General features: G+C 36.2%; 1 protein-coding gene across 1 annotated transcript in view; it reads right to left on the reverse strand.

Annotated features, from left to right (window-relative positions):
• The window catches only part of SMCHD1 (structural maintenance of chromosomes flexible hinge domain containing 1), a 194,946-nt gene that overhangs the window by 30,322 nt on the left and 146,040 nt on the right, over positions 1–18,584 (reverse strand). The window contains exons 38-40 of the mRNA XM_069099718.1: positions 7,521–7,647; positions 7,216–7,335; positions 6,284–6,369 (exon numbers count right to left, since the gene is read on the reverse strand). Coding sequence (XP_068955819.1) covers positions 6,284–6,369; positions 7,216–7,335; positions 7,521–7,647 — 333 coding nt within the window. The remainder of the gene's footprint in view (positions 1–6,283; positions 6,370–7,215; positions 7,336–7,520; positions 7,648–18,584) is intronic.

Raw genomic sequence — 18,584 nt, forward strand, 5'->3', positions numbered from 1 at the left:
AAAGATAAATCATCCATTAAGCACTTATTATGTACCAGGCACTGTGTGAAGAGCTAGGAATTTAAAGGCAGAAAGTAAGACAGTCTCTGACTTCAAGGACCTTATATTCTAACAGGAGGAGACAATCTATATAATAAACAGGGAATGGAATTTGAGCTGGAGATGAAAGGGATGTCAGTTGATTCACTGGGCAGTCAACTGACACCCCTCTCAATAGTACTGAGATTTCATTACTGTGGTCAGAATAAGAATTGGAAATACAGGGGAAGGGAAACTAACACACTGGGATAAGGCAGACAGGAAGAACTAAAACAACTAAAAGCATAACTGTCTGAAATGCACTGCAACTAATTTTGCTTATGGAATTAGTTATGTGGAAAAGCGGATTATGTGCTAGGTCTAGAATCAGGAAGACCTAAGTTCAAATTCTGCCTCAGATATACTAAGCTATATACTAGCTACATGATTTTGGGCAAGTGACTTCACCTATCTGCGTCAGTTTGCACATCTGTAAAATAGGGATAATACCAGCACCTACCTCTCAAGGTTGTCACGACAATAAAATGATGTGTCTATAAAACAGTTTGCAAGCCTTAAAATTCTACATAAATGCCAACTACTACCACCTCCACAATTATCACCACCGCTACCATCACCATACTACTACTATTGCTGCTGCTACTACAACAGCTTGATCAAGAGAAAAGAATACCAACTTGAACAATTTAAGAAACAAAACAAAGAATCTTAAATACTCATTACTTACTGAAACTAGATTGCTAGGAAACTATGAACTGCCTTGATTTTCCATTTCATTATGAAAGGTATTATCACTTAGGATGGGTATTTGGGAGTTGACATGGCTTTTAAAAAGATAAGATAGCTTAAATGTCACTAAACCCACTTGAAACATCCTGGTAATAATTATCAAGTCCACAGACTTCGGACTGTTAAGGCAGAATACCAAATATCATCTCTTTAGCATGCCAGCTCTTTTTCTATCTGAGAAATGATTTATACATGTAAAGAACTAGAAAATCTACACTGAAAATGCACCCTCTTTTCTATATCTCTCCTTCTACTCCATGTTGCTGCTTTTAGAGTACCCTCTTCTGGGTTAAAGTAAGCTATTAAATTGCACGAGTTGATATGTAATGTTGCTTAGTCACCTTCACTGTTCTGTTTTACCAGCTGGCTATGGTGATCTTTCTTGCATGCCTAACACTCTTCACTTTGAATGCCTCACTAAAAAACCTCTCTCCAGTAGCCTACAAAGCTAATCAATAAATAAATAATTAATAAGTGTTTACTATGTGCTAGACACATTGCCAAATGCTGCCCGATGTCTTTTCTTAACAAATAATCTCACTTCTACTTTACAGAAAAAATCAAATTCATCCATCACAAGTTGCCCTTTTCCTGAATTTTATACCTCAAAATTTCTCTTTATTTTTGTAAGTCTTCTCTATATTTATTCCAGGTTCAGAGGATAAAGGGACCCTGTCTTTTATCTTTGATCTGATCTATACTTATCCCTTTTCCACGTGACAGGGTGTCCCCACAATCTGGAAAATCCAAGTAAAATTTTTTGGCCCTCTCCTCATATCATAGAAGTCTGAATTTCTTTTCTTTTCTTTTTCTTTTACAGGGCATTTAAAATACCTTATTATTAAATTTAGGTTGTTATTTGGTCATAGGCTATATATAGGTCAATGTCAAGTAAAAATATTGTTAAAAAATACAGAATAGGAAATTTTTTAAAAAATGAAACAAATTTGAAGAAAATAATACTGAACATACCACATGTGTAACAAAAGACATTAAAAAAAATTAAAATTCCTTAGCTTTGTGAAAACTACTTTGTAGTAATTCATTTTGATGAACTTTTTTTCAAGTACTTTAGGAAACATTAACATGCTTATATTCAATTTAGGAAATAGATAGAAGCCACTGCAGTTAAGCTTGCATGGCTTTTGTTAAACAAAGCTTGGCTAAACTACTTAGACTGTTATACTTAAGAGAAATCTGATAGCTTTAAAATTTTTACTCTAATATCTTCTCAGGGATGCTAAACTTTTTCTGTCATCTGTTGGCCTTCACACGTTGTCTGCAGCTTCTGCAAAACATCTCCAAAATTCTCATTTACAGTAATTTCTTTTTTAATAATCTGCCATCTCTTTCCTTTAATCACTCATTTTCAGAGTTTGTCATTAAATTCACAAAATATCTATGCATCTTTAATTCCGGATTTAATAATGGATATTAAGCAAACTTTTAAAGGACAACCTATTTCTCTTGATCTAGACTTGATTATAATTCATAGTTTTTCAGTCAAGTTTAAATCATGCGAATTCCTAAGACATAAATGTATGTTAAACTCCATCATTTGAAAAAACAAAACAAAAATTTTGTTTTTTAACTTTTAAACTTTTCATGGCAGGGGGGCAAGGAGGCAAGTGTGTGTTACTATGTTTCATCACTATTTGAAACTTTCTGAAATTCTGGAACAAATTTGTTTTTTAGTATGTCAATATATTTATAAGAGTTCATCAAACCTTCAATGAGGATAAGACTTCAAGGCAAACTGGAAGTAAAATATTCCTCAATGTATTTTGTGGAGAGTAGATGTTTTACATGCAGTAATTTCTAATGTTGACCCATGATGGAGAAAGTCACTATGTGGAAGAGATAACTATACTGTCTATTTCTAATCTTCAATCTCTCCCTGTTTACTGGCTCCTATTTCTTAGCACACATATCTTCCTTGTCTAAGCTTCACTTGACTCTGCCTCAGCATCCCAAGCTACCATCCTCTTTCTCTCCTACCTTTCATTCTGTCTTTGGTTAAACATGATGTTCCCCTTGAAAAGAACCGGGGAGCATTAAGGTTCAATTGTAGATTATATGGATTGTAAATTCTAGTTTGTTTTCTTAACTTTCTGTTTTTGGAGAAGAGAATAATATTTTATTTAAATAAATAAAAAAAAAACCCAACTAACTTCTTAGGAAAGTTGTGCCTACAAGTTGTCTCCATTTGCTCATCACCCTCTCATTTCACACTACTTTTGCAATCTGGTTTCCAACCTGAACATTCAACTGAAGTTGTCTTTTAATTGTAAATTCAAGGCTCTTTTCTCATCCTGATTCTTTGACCTTTGTGCAATCTGAAAGTGAATGGCTTCTGTTCTCCACGATGCTCGCCTTCTTCCATTAGATCTCATGGCTATACTCACCCTTCTTGACTCATCTACTCTTCCAACTGTTCCTGTTCAGTCTCTTCAGCTAGATTATTACAATCCCCTCCCCTGGCCCTGCACGCGCAAACGCGCGTGTGTGCGCCCCCTCGAACATGAACGAACACACACACACACACACACACCCATCCATGACACAGAGGCATTGCTCAAGGCTGTGCGTGGATCTTTTTTTCTTTCTCTTTTGGTCATTTCATTAACTGCCATGAGTTCGATTATTATCACTTAGCAATGGATTCATGAATATGTCTCTACCTCAACTCTCTCCTGACCTCTAGTCCTACATAAACTGACTGTTTGTTGAACATCTTCAACCATCCCATAAGCAGTTCAAATGCAAAACATGTAAAAATTAATTTTCTATAAAAAAAACCCATCCCTCTTCCAAATTTCTCCATTTCTGTTGGAGACATCATTATTTTTCAGTCACTCAGGTGCTCCAACCTCATATGATCCTTGATTCTACTTGATTTCTTATTCCCTCCAATACTCAATCAAGTTGCCAAGTATTATTATAGAAGACAAATCAGACAACTCTTCCATCTGTTGCTTTATTGTCACTTCCATAACTTCTACCGAAGTTTAGACCCTAAACATTACCTTTTGTCCAGACAATTACAAAAGTCATGTTTCCCTGCTTTTGGTCTTTTCCCTGTCTTATCCATTCTTCATAAAGCTATTTACAAGTTTTGTGAAACATAAGATCTGACCACATTGGCAATCTCTCACTCAAAAATATTCAATGGCTCCCTAGTATATCTAGGTCAAACTACAAAAGCCTCAATCTAGGATTTAAAGCACTCCACTCACTTTCTGTTCTAGTCAACTGGTCTGTTAGCTACTACCTACATACAATATTTCAATTTCTTCCTGCATAGTACCTGTTAAAACAATTAAGATTAGGCACAGTTTCCCCATGTTACCCTCAGCTCAAAAACTTTCATGGGCAAAAGATTTAGGTCTGAAAGTATACTTAAGATATAAATTTAGTACAATTCCTTCATTTTACAGACAGAGAAATAAGGCCCAGAGAGGTTAAATGACTTGTTGAATTCACTTAGGTAATAAATGACACAGCAAAGATAAAGGTCCTCTGACGTCAAATAACTGCTCCAAAGATAAAATAAAATAAAAAATTCTGCCTGGTATTAAAGGCCCTTCAGAATCTAGGTGCAACCTACAGTTACCTACCCATCACACACTTAGTTCCAGTCAGAGGGGACTGTTGTTTCATTAATTTAATAAAACAATCAAAAAGAGAGAACATGGAAGCAATAAGAGTGCTGTGAAGTCAGAGAACCCCAGGTTCAGCCACTCACACTTCAGTTCATTTCAACAATAAAGCCTATTCTATCTATGCAAGGTATTACACTAACCCTAGAAGATACAAAGACAAAACAAAACAAAAAAACTTTCTCTGCCCTCAAGGAGTTTACATTCTATTAGAATATGGCTGAATGGCCAGGAGAAAAGTACTTAACCTCAAAGAACAATTCACTAAGGCTTATCTAAACTAGAAAAGCAGGTAGTTGGCCTTTTTCTTATTTGCTTTGAAAAAAAATTTTCATAAGATTTAAAGCAAGAAAAAAGTTGAATTTGTTGGTTTATAAATTAGTAATGCTGGATAAAATATGTTTCTATATGAAACTGGTAAATATTAAAGAAGAAACTAAAGTATTTAAGATAACTTGCATCTAACACAATTTTTCACACAATTAAACATTTCAACAACTATCATTTTAAAAACTGACAAATTTTTATTTTAATGTCCAAATCGGTGAAGAACTAATGAGAAAAATGTAAAAAAAATATTTTTTCTTTGTTTTGAATGAGCCTTTGGTGGGAGAAGAGAAAGGCAGTCTCTGAATTCTCCTATTCCTCTGGTCTTTCCATTGTGGCCTCTGGAGATGACTTTTCATTCTTTCCCTCTTATTATCATTATACGTTATCTGGCTTTTCCCAGAGGAGCCTGTATTACCATCAGCCACTTTTTCATGTTATTATACCCCACTAAAATATGAACTTTTTTCAAGTTTTAGATGAAACCCCACCTTCAACAGAAGCCTTTTCTGATTCACCTTAAGTTATTGCTTTTTCTCTACTGAGTATTTTCTGTTCATCCTGTAACTAGCTTCTTTATACAGTTTTCTGCATCTTGTTGCCCCCATTAGATTATGAGCTCCTTGAGAACAGTGACAGTCTTTTGCCTTATTTGGTACAGGCCACATATGTCCTTCTGGGTCTGTGGGTGTGGCCTTTTGACTAAGTTCAACTTTTACAGAACAAATCCTTTTATTAAGGGAATTTGCTCTGTAAAGTTTGGTTTCAGTTAAGGGCTGCACTTGAGGACCTAGAGGGGTCACATTTAACCTCGAGATAGCAGGTTCCCCACCCCTAGATAGTATAGAGTAGGTGCTTAATAAGTGTTTACTGATTAATTGAATTCAATATTCCATCTTCTACTCCCAATTATTTATTCAAGTCAACCACTTTTGTCTAGAATTTCCTTAATGATGTATCTCATAATCCATATCCCATAAAGCCATTCCTGATCCCATCAGGCAATAGTAATTTTGTGTGTATCTTCCCAGTAATAATCACTAATATAGGTATTATTGTTGTTGAATCATATGTATATAAATTAGAATCTTGTAAAGACTTAAAAAAATATTTGTTGACTGAACTTCTTTGAGAATATGGTAACATAAGACTTGGATAATCTAATCTAGTACTTCTGATCAAACTACAACTGTAATCTATAACCAGTACCCTATCTGTTAAAAAATCAGGGTTATAGATTACAGTTGTAGTTTGATCAGAAGTACTAGATTAGATTATCCAAGTCTTATGTTACCATATTCTCAAAGAAGTGTTTTATAATATAAACCATTTTCTAAGCTTTGGATTTAAGAACAATGTACACATATGCACATGTGAACATAACATATGTGTGTCTAATTGAAAAATTACATTTGTCACAGTATTTTTTTTATTACATTGTATCATTGTATCATCTTTGACAAACATACCTGTGGTGGTATTGGAATGTTTATATGGTGTTTTTTTAGCTCATTCCTCAAATGGACTTCTTTTGACCCTGCTTCTTGGGCTTGACCTAAAATAAGTAATAAAAATAAATAAATAACCCAGAATGCAGTCTGGTAAGGATTATTCATTTTTATATGCCTTAAAGTTTTTGAAGCTTGATGCTAAAACATGAAAATATCATGGTGTTGTTTCAGTTGTGCATTCAACATAGTAATCTTTCTCCTGTACTCTAGAACTAGATTCATCACGATATTTTGGTGTCTAGAGAAGGCAAAACGTTTACCAATATTAAAGAATCTATATTTTAACATTCAAACAGTCATTCAGAAAACAAAAAGTCAAAACACAAAAAAGGAGGGGCTTAGAAAAGTAGTGCCATCTTCTGCTACTAATTCTCAAGTCCCATAAGTATTTCCACTGTGTCCTCATCCAAAAGCTAATGAAATGAGGTAGACAGTGTATACAAAATACCACATGACTATTGTAATCAAAAAGTCAAAGTCTATTAAGGAGAAATGATCTATTCATATAGGTCATATTTTTAACTATTAAGCTATGATTGCTTTATATTCATAAAAATCAGTGGAACAAATAATAGAAATTATTGCCCCTAGTCTTTGGTTCATTAATATTCTGAAAGCAAACAACCTAATGATTATATCTGCCAGTGCTATATAAAACTGAAAATGATCATTAAAGAATATATTTCTAAAAGTGCACTAGGTTCAAGAGTGGAGGTGTTATCAAAATATATTCACATTTGTTTCCTCAAGTTACCTAGTTTGGCTACATAAAACTTCATTTTCTGCTAAGGCATAACCAAAATCACATTCATTACTAAGTACACAATTGTCAAACTGCTATTGCCACCCCCCATAATAATTTACAATTGCTCTTGAATGACATAACTTACATTTCATTTCATTAATAAGTTGATGGCTGGCATCAAATAAATTTTGGTATAGGACAATGGACTGAGATAGCTGGTCTCTCTCTTTTGTAAGTGCTGCCATCTGCTGCTGCTTCCTAAAGTCTAATGAAAAAAATCATAGTAACTTTTAAAAAATATTGTAATGTTTATGCTGTAAAATTAATGTTTTTAATAAAACTAAGTAACAAAAACATCAATTTGACTGATGTTACCTAAAATAGCTATACTGCACATTAAAATAATACTAAGTATTAAAGTTTTAAGTATCCCTGTCTTGAAAAACTCACCATTATAAAACATAAATGGTAGACGGTATGGTTCCAATGTTCTTGATAAAGCTGGTAGTTGAGGTTCAAATACAATAAAATACTCAGCACTATCCTTTCCAGGGCTATTTTCTGCCAGTACTAGATCCTATGCAAATAAAAAAACATACCTCTAGTAAGAGAAACTAGATTTAAAAAAGGTATTTTTCTACGTCTGTTGTCACAGGCTAAATTTTCATAATTAAAACAGTTGTATAAGTTTTTACAATTTTTGCCTTTAAGATTTAATATTCATAAGCCTTCTCTTAACAAAAAATAAACTGTAAGACTTTTCAATGCATAACTTCTGAAATCAACTGATCTTTTTATCAGAAATCACCTTGTTAAAAAATAACCAAACCTGAAATATTGCTTTTATAATGTCCAAAACATTAATAAAAAATATAATCAGAATTAACAGACCTCATTTGAATTCTTAGCAGCAAAATCTTCTAAATTCATAAGGTTAAGACCAAACAAAAGAGGAAAGAAGGTAAAACATACAAAAAATCCCAACCTCCCCTGGCTGAGTTACAGTTACAACTGTTACCATGGAAGTAGATACTAAATCCCAGGTGACTGAATGAAGTGCTCCCACAGGGTTGGGTTTTTTTCCTTAATATTTCTAAGAGATGCATTAAAATACAGTATTTTTATTTAGCAGGCATGACAAAACAGAATAAAAAGAATACAATGCAAATGAGATTTAAAATATTACCATCATAGAGTAAATCAGCCCCAAAGTCACTACTAAATCATTCACAGTCAAAATGGAAGTAATGCTTTGTGTGTGTAATTTTAAACAAATATCAATAAATAATATACAAAACAAAGGTAGGAAGTGAAAATACAGTCACTGAAAATTGTGAGACTTAGAATGAGATCCAAAGAAACTTAATTTAAAATAAAATTATCACCGTTATCACTGTGATAAGAATAAATTTTCTGACCCCTTCCCCCATTTTAAATTTTTATATTTCTTTTCTTAATCCTCATTTTCCTTAATTAAAGTCTGAGTTCTGACAAAATAGGATAGAAAGAGGTAGGAAGCCTTCATACCAGAACTATACCATACTAGCCTTCCCTGAACAAACCTCTTCTCTATGCTCTATCAAATCTGATAGGATTATCCATAAGGAAATGCTTCACTAGTCTATTTTATCATTACTAATCTAAGAATCCTAGGGGATCTCAGAAGTCTTTCATTTCAACTTTGAATTCAAGAAAATTCTTTCCACCATCCTTAAATGCTTTCTTTTGTTTTGTTTCTCCCTCAAAGTCTTTAAACACCAATGTCCTTGTTCCCCTTTTCCTTCCACCCCCCTCTTCAACACTCTCTTCTACCAGTAATAAGTTATTTTATATTCAATTCACTCAAACATTAATTAGGAATCAGAATGAGGGAAAGCTTTTTTTTTTTTTTGTGGGGAGGGGTAATTACTTTTTCTTTCCAGGTAGAATGCTGTTTAAAAGTTACATACAGAAAAATTGGGGCGGCTGGGTGGCGCAGCAAATAGAGCACTGGCCCTGGATTCAGGAGGACTTCAGTTCAAATCCAGCCTCAATCACTTAACACTTGCTAGCTGTGTGACCTTGGTCAAGTCACTTAACCCCAATTGCCCAGCCTTCCCCCCCCCCAAAAAAATAAAATTTAAAAAGTTAAATACATTTAGTCATTTGTAATCCTACTATTAAGAATATTTCTTTAAAATAACATATAGTATTATAAGTTTTTTAAAATTTGCATATTATTTTAGACCTGGGAGAATAGTAGTAGTTTGAATTTGAAGGGAGAAAGAATACAGGATAATTGCTTGAGGGAGTAGCAGATCTAGTCATTTATCGTTATTTTTGTTTTAAGAATGGGAGCAACTTGAACTTGGATAAAGCATTTATTTAGCACTTACTGTTTGGGAACACAATTACAGCTAATTGAGAAAGTAGGAGTTTCCACATTCTAATGGGAGAAGACAGCACAGAAAGGGGAGCTGGAAATTGGGGGAGAATTGTACTATGTAGGTGCTGGTGTAACTTGGTATAGAGACAGCATAAGTAGAAAATTCCCTATCAGAGCTCAAGTTGGTTTTAAGAGTGGAATCCCAAATTCTTATAGGAAGTAAGGAGGCGGAGATAATCACTGAAGTGGAGACTGTATGGTTTGGAGCCGATGACCGGGATATAGGGCAGAAGATTGATTCCTACCATGTTTGTATGACTGAAAAGGTGGTCACAGACTTAGTATTTAAAGCTGGATCTGAACTCAGGTCTTCCTGTCTCTAGTCTCAGGGTCCGAGCCTGAGTGCTGCACAGTAATATTTACTTACTACAATATATAATAATAATAATACTTACTAAATATTAGCTGAACCATGGAAATGATTATTAACTGACTGAAAGGCATATAGTTTACAAGACCTCATGATATTTACAATTTTTAAAATTTCCCTAAGTAAATAAAACAAAACCTTTAAGACTCTCTTCCTACAAGTTTTCTTCCATATATATATATGAATATCATCTAAGACTCCTTAATGTATAAATCTAGATAGCTTTTTGCTTACAATGCTAATTGAAGTGTAAGATAGAGATTATTATGTTCCACAGAGCCTCTGTCATAAAGGATATGCTACAGAGTCATCAGTGGGAGAGATTCTTCATAAATAGTGAGGTCCTTTAGAATCTTCCAGATAACAGTGTCAAGTGCATAGAAAGGCCCAGAATGCTAGTATATTAGTATTATATTAGAATACTAGTCCCTCCTCAATAAAATACATAATCACTGAAAGGAGATTACACAAGAAAAATTAAATGGAAACAACCTAAGGGAAAAAGAGGGATAGAGATGCATCCTGGGTATCATTGATCCAATCTGGTTTAGAAAGGTGGTAACTGACTTGAATACAAGAAATGGCAATAAAAGTATCATCTAGAAAATGTGTGCTTGGAAAAGTGGATGGAGAGGTTGAGGTGTGAGAGTGAAGGATAACAGCCTGACTTCTGAATTATACCAATGGAATATTAAAAGGCCTAAAAGGAAGGCCCCTAGCATGTTGGATGGATACTTTACAAAAGATTTATGGGAAGACTAGAACAGAATATGATGAAAAGGTATGTGAGAATATATACTCCCACAATGATCACACAACAAACTCACTTAAATATTGGTATACTACTACTCCTTAGCTGTGTAAGCTCCATTTGAGCAGGTTTTGTTTTCTCAACACTTTTCATAGACCTCACCTGTAAGCATAGTGCTCTATAAACATTAAGTCCTTAAGAGATTAAAAGAAAGTATTTGTGGTTGAAAAAGAAAAAAAATTGAGCGAGTGTTCCTATGGGGAAATACATTTAAAAGTATGCATGTTAACATTTAACAAAATACTAGATGATTATAGCCAAAAAAGATGTCAGAGATGCATGAAATCCACTGAAACAAAATTTGTTGAGCAGACATGACTCCTACATTTATTGTTCAAAAAAACCTGAATATAAAGGAGAAGAGTTTCTGTAACAGATTTTATTGTGATTGGCCCCATATTACAAGTGAACTTAGAGACCTCTAGTGGTTAAACAAAATTAACCAACAAAATGTGAGTGTAAGCAAATGGTTACGGGGAAAACCAGATGCTTTCACCTCACATTCAAGGCTTAATGTTCAAAGCAGGTCTTAGGGATCCAATGCGTTAAGAGTACGAAAAATAATCTCTTTATCATTATAAGTAAGAAAAAATAACCCAGTTACACTTAGGTTTTCTAGACTGTTCTCTTTCCCTGTGACAGGGGAAATCATTTAAGCTGGTAACAAATATCAAATAAATGTGGTTATATGTTGAGTTGTACCAATTCCTCAAGATATTTAATCATACGATTTGCTCAGTATTTAGTAACTGATTTTGGCTTTTGTACTGTTGCACGTCTTAAAGAGATGTACACCAATTTTAGTAAAAATGGGATTAGTAAAAATGACTGGGTTTCTGAAATGCTAACAAAAAAGAAAACACCAATTAAGTCTAAAATGATTCAAATTGCTTTTTGAGACAATGTATTTTTTAAAATCCTTGTGGACTTTGGTTTAATTTGTAAAATGTTCTTTTGTATAAAGAACGTCATTCTGATGATTATTCTCCCAGGTCTAAAATAATATGCAAATTTTAAAAAACTTATAATACTATATGTTATTTTAAAGAAATATTCTTAATAGTAGGATTACAAATGACTAAATGTATTTAACTTTTTAAATTTTATTTTTTTGGGGGGGGGGAAGGCTGGGCAATTGGGGTTAAGTGACTTGACCAAGGTCACACAGCTAGCAAGTGTTAAGTGATTGAGGCTGGATTTGAACTGAAGTCCTCCTGAATCCAGGGCCAGTGCTCTATTTGCTGCGCCACCCAGCCGCCCCAATTTTTCTGTATGTAACTTTTAAACAGCATTCTACCTGGAAAGAAAAAGTAATTACCCCTCCCCACAAAAAAAAAAAAAAAAGCTTTCCCTCATTCTGATTCCTAATTAATGTTTGAGTGAATTGAATATAAAATAACTTATTACTGGTAGAAGAGAGTGTTGAAGAGGGGGGTGGAAGGAAAAGGGGAACAAGGACATTGGTGTTTAAAGACTTTGAGGGAGAAACAAAACAAAAGAAAGCATTTAAAGATGGTGGAAAGAATTTTCTTGAATTCAAAGTTGAAATGAAAGACTTCTGAGATCCCCTAGGATTCTTAGATTAGTAATGATAAAATAGACTAGTGAAGCATTTCCTTATGGATAATCCTATCAGATTTGATAGAGCATAGAGAAGAGGTTTGTTCAGGGAAGGCTAGTATGGTATAGTTCTGGTATGAAGGCTGCCAAGCCCTGTTCAGGGCTGCTTTCCACCTTTGGTGTTCACCTGTTCCACCCAACTCTCACCTGTTCCTCCAAGAAGTTGCGGCATGCGCAGCAGCCACACCCTAGTAAATCATCTCAGCAGACTGGCTATACCAGACTGAGGGAACCTAAGGAATCCCAGGCCCATTGGTTAGTTAGGGGGGTGTCTACCCCAAGCACGTGACCACTTCCCCTGGTGGAATAGGCTGATGAGAACAATTTATTATAATGGCCATAAAGGCAGATAAAGCAGGCAACGTGGAGTGCTTAGGGCTTGGTTAGACATAGAAGACACCAAGGTCATCCACTGCACCTTGAGTCACCACCAGTTGTCTTGACTCTGTCCTGCCACTGAACTGTCGTGACTCTGGAGGAGAGAGTAAGGCTGACAACTTCATGCAACTCTGTCTCACAAATCCAATTTACCATTTTTACCTATCTCTAAGCCCTGTGGAGACAGGCAACTGACGAAGCAGTAGGTGCGGATACACTGGGAGCTATAGTCACAATCCTGCATGCAGGTGGCCCAGGCCATAGGTCTTCTTACTGGAAGCAACAGTGGGATTCGGCAGCCCCCTGGATGTCTCAGCTGCCTTGTAAGTATCACACTGCTTACTTCCTGGTGTGAGAAAGGGGCTAGAAATGGCACACTAAAAATTGTATACTGACCCAACACTGTCCTGATTACTGTGGCAGGAAGGGATCCCCCACCCTGTGGTCGAAACACACACAAAAAAATACAAAAACATCTGGAAAGATGATTCTACTTACCATCAGCACATGGAATGTGTACACACTTTATAGATAACACAAAATCCATTAAACCTGAAAAATGAACAGCACTTGTTGCAAGAGAACTCAGAAGGTACCACATCCAAAAAGTAGCCCTGAGTGAAACAAGGCAGGCAAATGAAGGCCAGCTTACTGAAGTAGGGACTGGATACACATTTTTCTGAAGTGGCTTCAGTGAGGAGGAGTGCCCTGAAGCTGGTATAAGTTTTGCAATCAAAACTAATCAAATCAGCAAGCTTGTATGCTTTCCAAAAGGAGTGATTGAGAAGTTCATGACAATGTGATTGCCGCTTGCAGGGAAAATGTCACACTACCATCATCAGTACCTATGGTCCCACCACGACAAACCTTGATGATTACCAACACTGTCTTCCGTTTACCTAAATGCAATAAAACTTCATAGATGCACCCTCACAGCAAACACTGGCATTTCATAGATTATGTGGTTGTACAGAGAAGAGACAGACAATGTGTAAGAGTGACAAAGACAATGTGGAGTGTGGAGTGCTGGATTGATCACAGACTTAGCCTTTCCAAGCTAAACATTCACATTCACCTAAAGTGTCATTCGCAAGGTAAAATGACTACCGGCAGAATTAATGTCAAGAGATGAGAGTTCTTTTCTGACAGGAACAGTTTGTTACTAACTTGGAGAGAAAGTTGAGCAGAAAAGGTGTAGGAAGCTTTCACTATCTGGTGTACAGCACTGCATTTGCTCATCTGATCAGAACACTCTCAAACGTCAAGAACGGTTTAATGAAAATGATGGGGAAATTCAGAAGCTGTTAAATTTGAAATAACTTCACAGGGTTTATCAGCAGGAGAGTTGGTGCATCTCTAGGAAGGCAGCATTTAATTCCATTGAAAGTAAAGTACAACCAAAGTTTAGAGATGCAGGATTCTTGACTCAGTAAAAAGGCAGGTTAAATTCAGTTTTATGATGATAGTAACAATCCAAAGTGCTTTTATGATGCCCTTGGAGGCTATTTATGGGCCAAACATCTATATGGGGGCATCTCAATTATTCAGTGATGATAAAGTCATGTTGATTAGTAATAAGGACATGATCTAGAGATGGGCTGAACACTTCCATAGTGTTCTGAACAGACCATCATCAATCAATGCAGAAGTCACTGACCATTTACCTCAGGTTTAAGTCAATCCCTCCCTGACTGAAGTTCCAACTGAAGAAGAGGCTTTGAATGCCATTAGGCTCCTTTTGTGTGGCAAAGCATCTAGTGCTGATTCTATACAAGGTGGGGGACCACTGCTCATACAAAAGCTCAGTGAAATTTTCCACCTTATATGACAAAAGGAGGTTATCCCCCAGGAATTCAAGGATACCCCCATTGTCCGTCTCTCAGGGCGCCTAGGCGGTTCAGTGAATAGAGGACCGGCCCTGGTGTCAGGAGGACTTGAGTGCAAATCCTGCCCCAGACACTAACACTTACTAGCCGTGTGACCTTGGGCAAGTCACTTAACCCCAACTGCCCTGCCTCCCCCCCAGAAAACCACCCCCCCCAAAACCCCAAAACCAAAACATTATCCATCTCTATATAAAGGAAATAGATTGTCCTGTGACAATCATGGTGGTGGAGGTGGGGTCCTCTCTTAGTCACTGCTGGCAGGATTCTTGCCAGTTCTCCTTAAGAGGCAGATCCTTCACTTGGAAGGTGTCATCTACCTGAGAGCCAGTGTGGCTTCAGAAAGGGCTGAGGAATGATCAATTTATATCTGCTGCTCAACAACTCCTGGAGAAATACCAAAATAGAGGTCTGTAAACAATGTTTGTAGATGTGATCAAAACCTTTGATACTGTCAGTCATGAGGGCTTATAGAAAATTATGTCAAAATTTGGTTACCCGGAGAAGTTCATCACAGCATTGTATGTCAATTTCATGACAGCATGCCTGGGTTTTAGATAATGATAAATGCTCTCATGCTTTCCCAGTCACCAATGGAGTAAAACAAGTCTGTGTGCTTGCTCCCATTAGCATAAGGTTTTCAGGCATCTTGTCAAATGCCTTCATTGAGGATGCACATGGCATCAAGATCAGCTACTGCACTGATGGTAAATTCTTCAACAAGAAAAGGCTACAAGCCAAGACAAAAGTAGAGGAAATGCTGGTGTATGACTTTCTGTTTGCAGATGATTGTGCACTCAGTGGAGTCTCTGAAGCTGAGATCCAACAAAGTATGGATCAATTCTCTGCTGCTTGTGCTAATTTTAATGGAATAACAGAAAGAAAACATAGGTGCTCCATCAGTCAGCATCACAAAATACATATGGGAACCATAGGTTACATCAAATAGAGAAGTTTTGAATGCTGTGGCTAAGTTCATTTACCTTGGTAATGTACTTTATGATGTACAAATTGATAATGAGATTAATGCAGGCATTGCCAGAGCTAGTTCAGTGTTTGGGAGGCTCCAAAGGAAAGGATGGGAGAGAACAGGTATTAGACTGACTACCAAGCTGAAGGTCTACAGAGTCACTGTGCTGACCTCATTGCTGGGTGCCTGTAAATCCTGGACAGTCTACCAGTGCCATGCTAGGAAACTGAACGGCTTCCATTTGAATTTTCTTAGGAAGATTCTGAAGATCACCTGGCAGGATACCAGACACTGAGGTCCTTTCTCGAACTAAACTGCCAAGCATTCAAACTCTACTTAAGAGAGTGCATTTCTGATGGGCTGGCCATGTTGTTTGAAGGCAAAACAAAAGCTTGCCAAAAACTTTTATGAAGAATTCACACAGGGCAAGCCTTCACCATGGTGGTCAGAAGAAAGAATACAAGGACACTCTTAAGAACTTTGGAAATGATTATGTAACATGGGAGACACTGGCACAGGACCGCCCAGCATGGCGCGCCCACATCAGAGAAGGTGCTGTGCTCTAGTGCAAAAGAAATGTGAGATGCACAAATTTAGAGAATGCACCCCAACTATTCATATGGACTATTTATGCCTGACCTGTGGTTCATACTGGTCTGATCAGCCACAATTGGACATAAAGTAACTTGACTTTAGCATAGCGTCATTTTGGTCGTCTTTGAGAATGAAGGACAACTACCAACCAATCAGATTTACAAGTCCCACCCAGGGAGCTGAGCTCTCTTGGTTGCTTCAATACCCCCACTGCTTCTGGAAAGGGTAAGGCAAGTAAGTGTTATAATTCTCCAGAAAAATACCTTAATTACAACTCTCCAATATTTGTTATTTCCCCTTAGTTCCAATATAAGAAGCTCTTTGAGGACAGGGACAGCTTCACTTTTTATTTGCATTTCCAGTGTTTAAACAAGGCACTTGGCACACAGCATTTGATGAATATTTATTAAGTCATTTATTCATTATTTTTTAAGTCTTCTCTTTTTCAAAACTACAATAAGCACCTTGTATTTTAGGAATTACAGTTATTTTGTAATATGAGATGTTTTACATAATATATCAGAAAGAACAATAACTCTGGAACATCAGTAGACCTAGGTTCAAATCCTGACTCTTAAGCTATTCAACCTTGGAAAAGTCACTTAAATACCTTAGACCCTTAGTTTTCTAACAAGAAAATAAAAGGCTTGGCCTAGATAGCCTCTGAGGTTCTATTCCAGTTCTAGATCTATGATACAATTAATCATCATATGTACGCACTATAGGCTATGGAAATAACTATAAAGTATGAAACAATCCCTACTTGCAAGAAGCTTATATTCTAATAGGAGATATGAGTACATATAAAAATGTCATATAACATAAACTTAATATATACAAAATAATTTAAGTACAAGGTACGTTGGAACAGAGACCACTAGCAATTGGAGAGATATTAGAAGAAAAAAATTAGTAAATTCTAGGCATATGAAGCAACTTCTACAGTCAACAATTAAGAATTCACAACTGAATCTAACAATACATATGTATTTATATGTAAGGTGGTGAAATCCAATTTTTTGGGCAGCACTTTCTATAAATTAACTTTTTAAAATTGCCTAAAACTGATAAGCTCTCACCTTCTCACAGTGAGTGACCCAGATTTCCTTAAGTTCCACTTATAATCAATCAACAAAAATTTATTAAGTATTAACATTGTGCTAGGATATAAAAAAAGGCAAAAGATAAAGGCCCCTGGATATCATAAGGGTCCAAGCAAAGAATGATGAAGGCCTCATCTTGGAATTAAGGTGCATTGTGTGAGTGGAGAGAAAGGGACTGATTTGAGAGATATCGGTATATAATCAACACCAGGTAGAGAATGACTAGATTTTGGAGGGATGCAGAAAAGTGAGAATTTAATACTGAGTTTTAGGTTGCAGAGTTGGCTGAATGGAAGGATGGTGATACACTGATCAGACAAAGATAATGAATCCTATCTTAGGTATGCTGAGTTTGAGATCCCCCAATAGGACATCTTTAGAAATGTCCTCTAAGCAGTTGGTAATAAAGGATTTGATATCAAGAGAGAAACTAAAGCTAAATATATAGATCTCAGAATCATCTCCAAAAAGATGATAACTAAACTGATGGGAGCTGAGGTCACCAAGAAAGAACAGAGAGAAAAGAGGGTTCCTGACAGAACACTGAAGCAAATCTATATTAAGAGAGCATGTGGAAGGAGATTGAGAGAGGTTGTAAGCATAAGCAAAGTGGATTTTGGGTATTTCTTGGAGTTCTGTTTCCCAGGATCCATGGCCATAACAATTTCCAGGTATTTTAGTTTATCAATCACGGATGTTAACTCCTTTGGGCTCTGGCCCAGTTCACAGCTGTAGTACATCCTGTGCTGAGTCACAGAGGCTTTCACACTTTTGACTCTGAGCCAAAAGGGTAGTGAGTCAAGTAGGCTTTGGTGCCTTCTGGCTCTGAGCCTATCAGTATATATTCTGGGAGAATGGCACTGTGCCTTGGGGCTCAATCATAGAAAGAATATTTCACCTGAGGTCTTTTTGACTTCCCAGGCGATACTCTGGGTAGCCGTTGTTAAAGGGCACCCCAACTTTGTGAACCCAGATGTTGGCACTCTCTTAGTCTGGTAATATATGTAAATACTGTTTTGTATTACTGGTACATACTGGTAATGTATGTAAATACTCTGTTAAGACAGAGAACTGTCTATTGGATCACTAATTGATTTTCTCCACTTTCGGGGTAATGATCAAACTAGTGGATTATGTTAGTCTTTCCTGGTTACTCACCTCTTTACCTTTACCTTCTACTTATATATCTTTCTGCATTGTTTAACTAAAGTAAGACTGTTAACTCTTTCTAAAGCTATCTTTCCTTTATATAAATATTCAGATGAGAGAGTATTCAATGGGAAATTATGGTCAATCAATATATGTTAAGTACCAATTATATGACAAGCACTGTGCTAGGAATATAAAGGAAAAAATTCCG

This window comes from Petaurus breviceps, unplaced genomic scaffold (assembly GCF_028583685.1).
Source record: "Petaurus breviceps papuanus isolate PSGF00001 unplaced genomic scaffold, PetGlider_PUasm1.0 38, whole genome shotgun sequence".
Classification (NCBI taxonomy): Eukaryota; Metazoa; Chordata; class Mammalia; order Diprotodontia; family Petauridae; genus Petaurus; species Petaurus breviceps.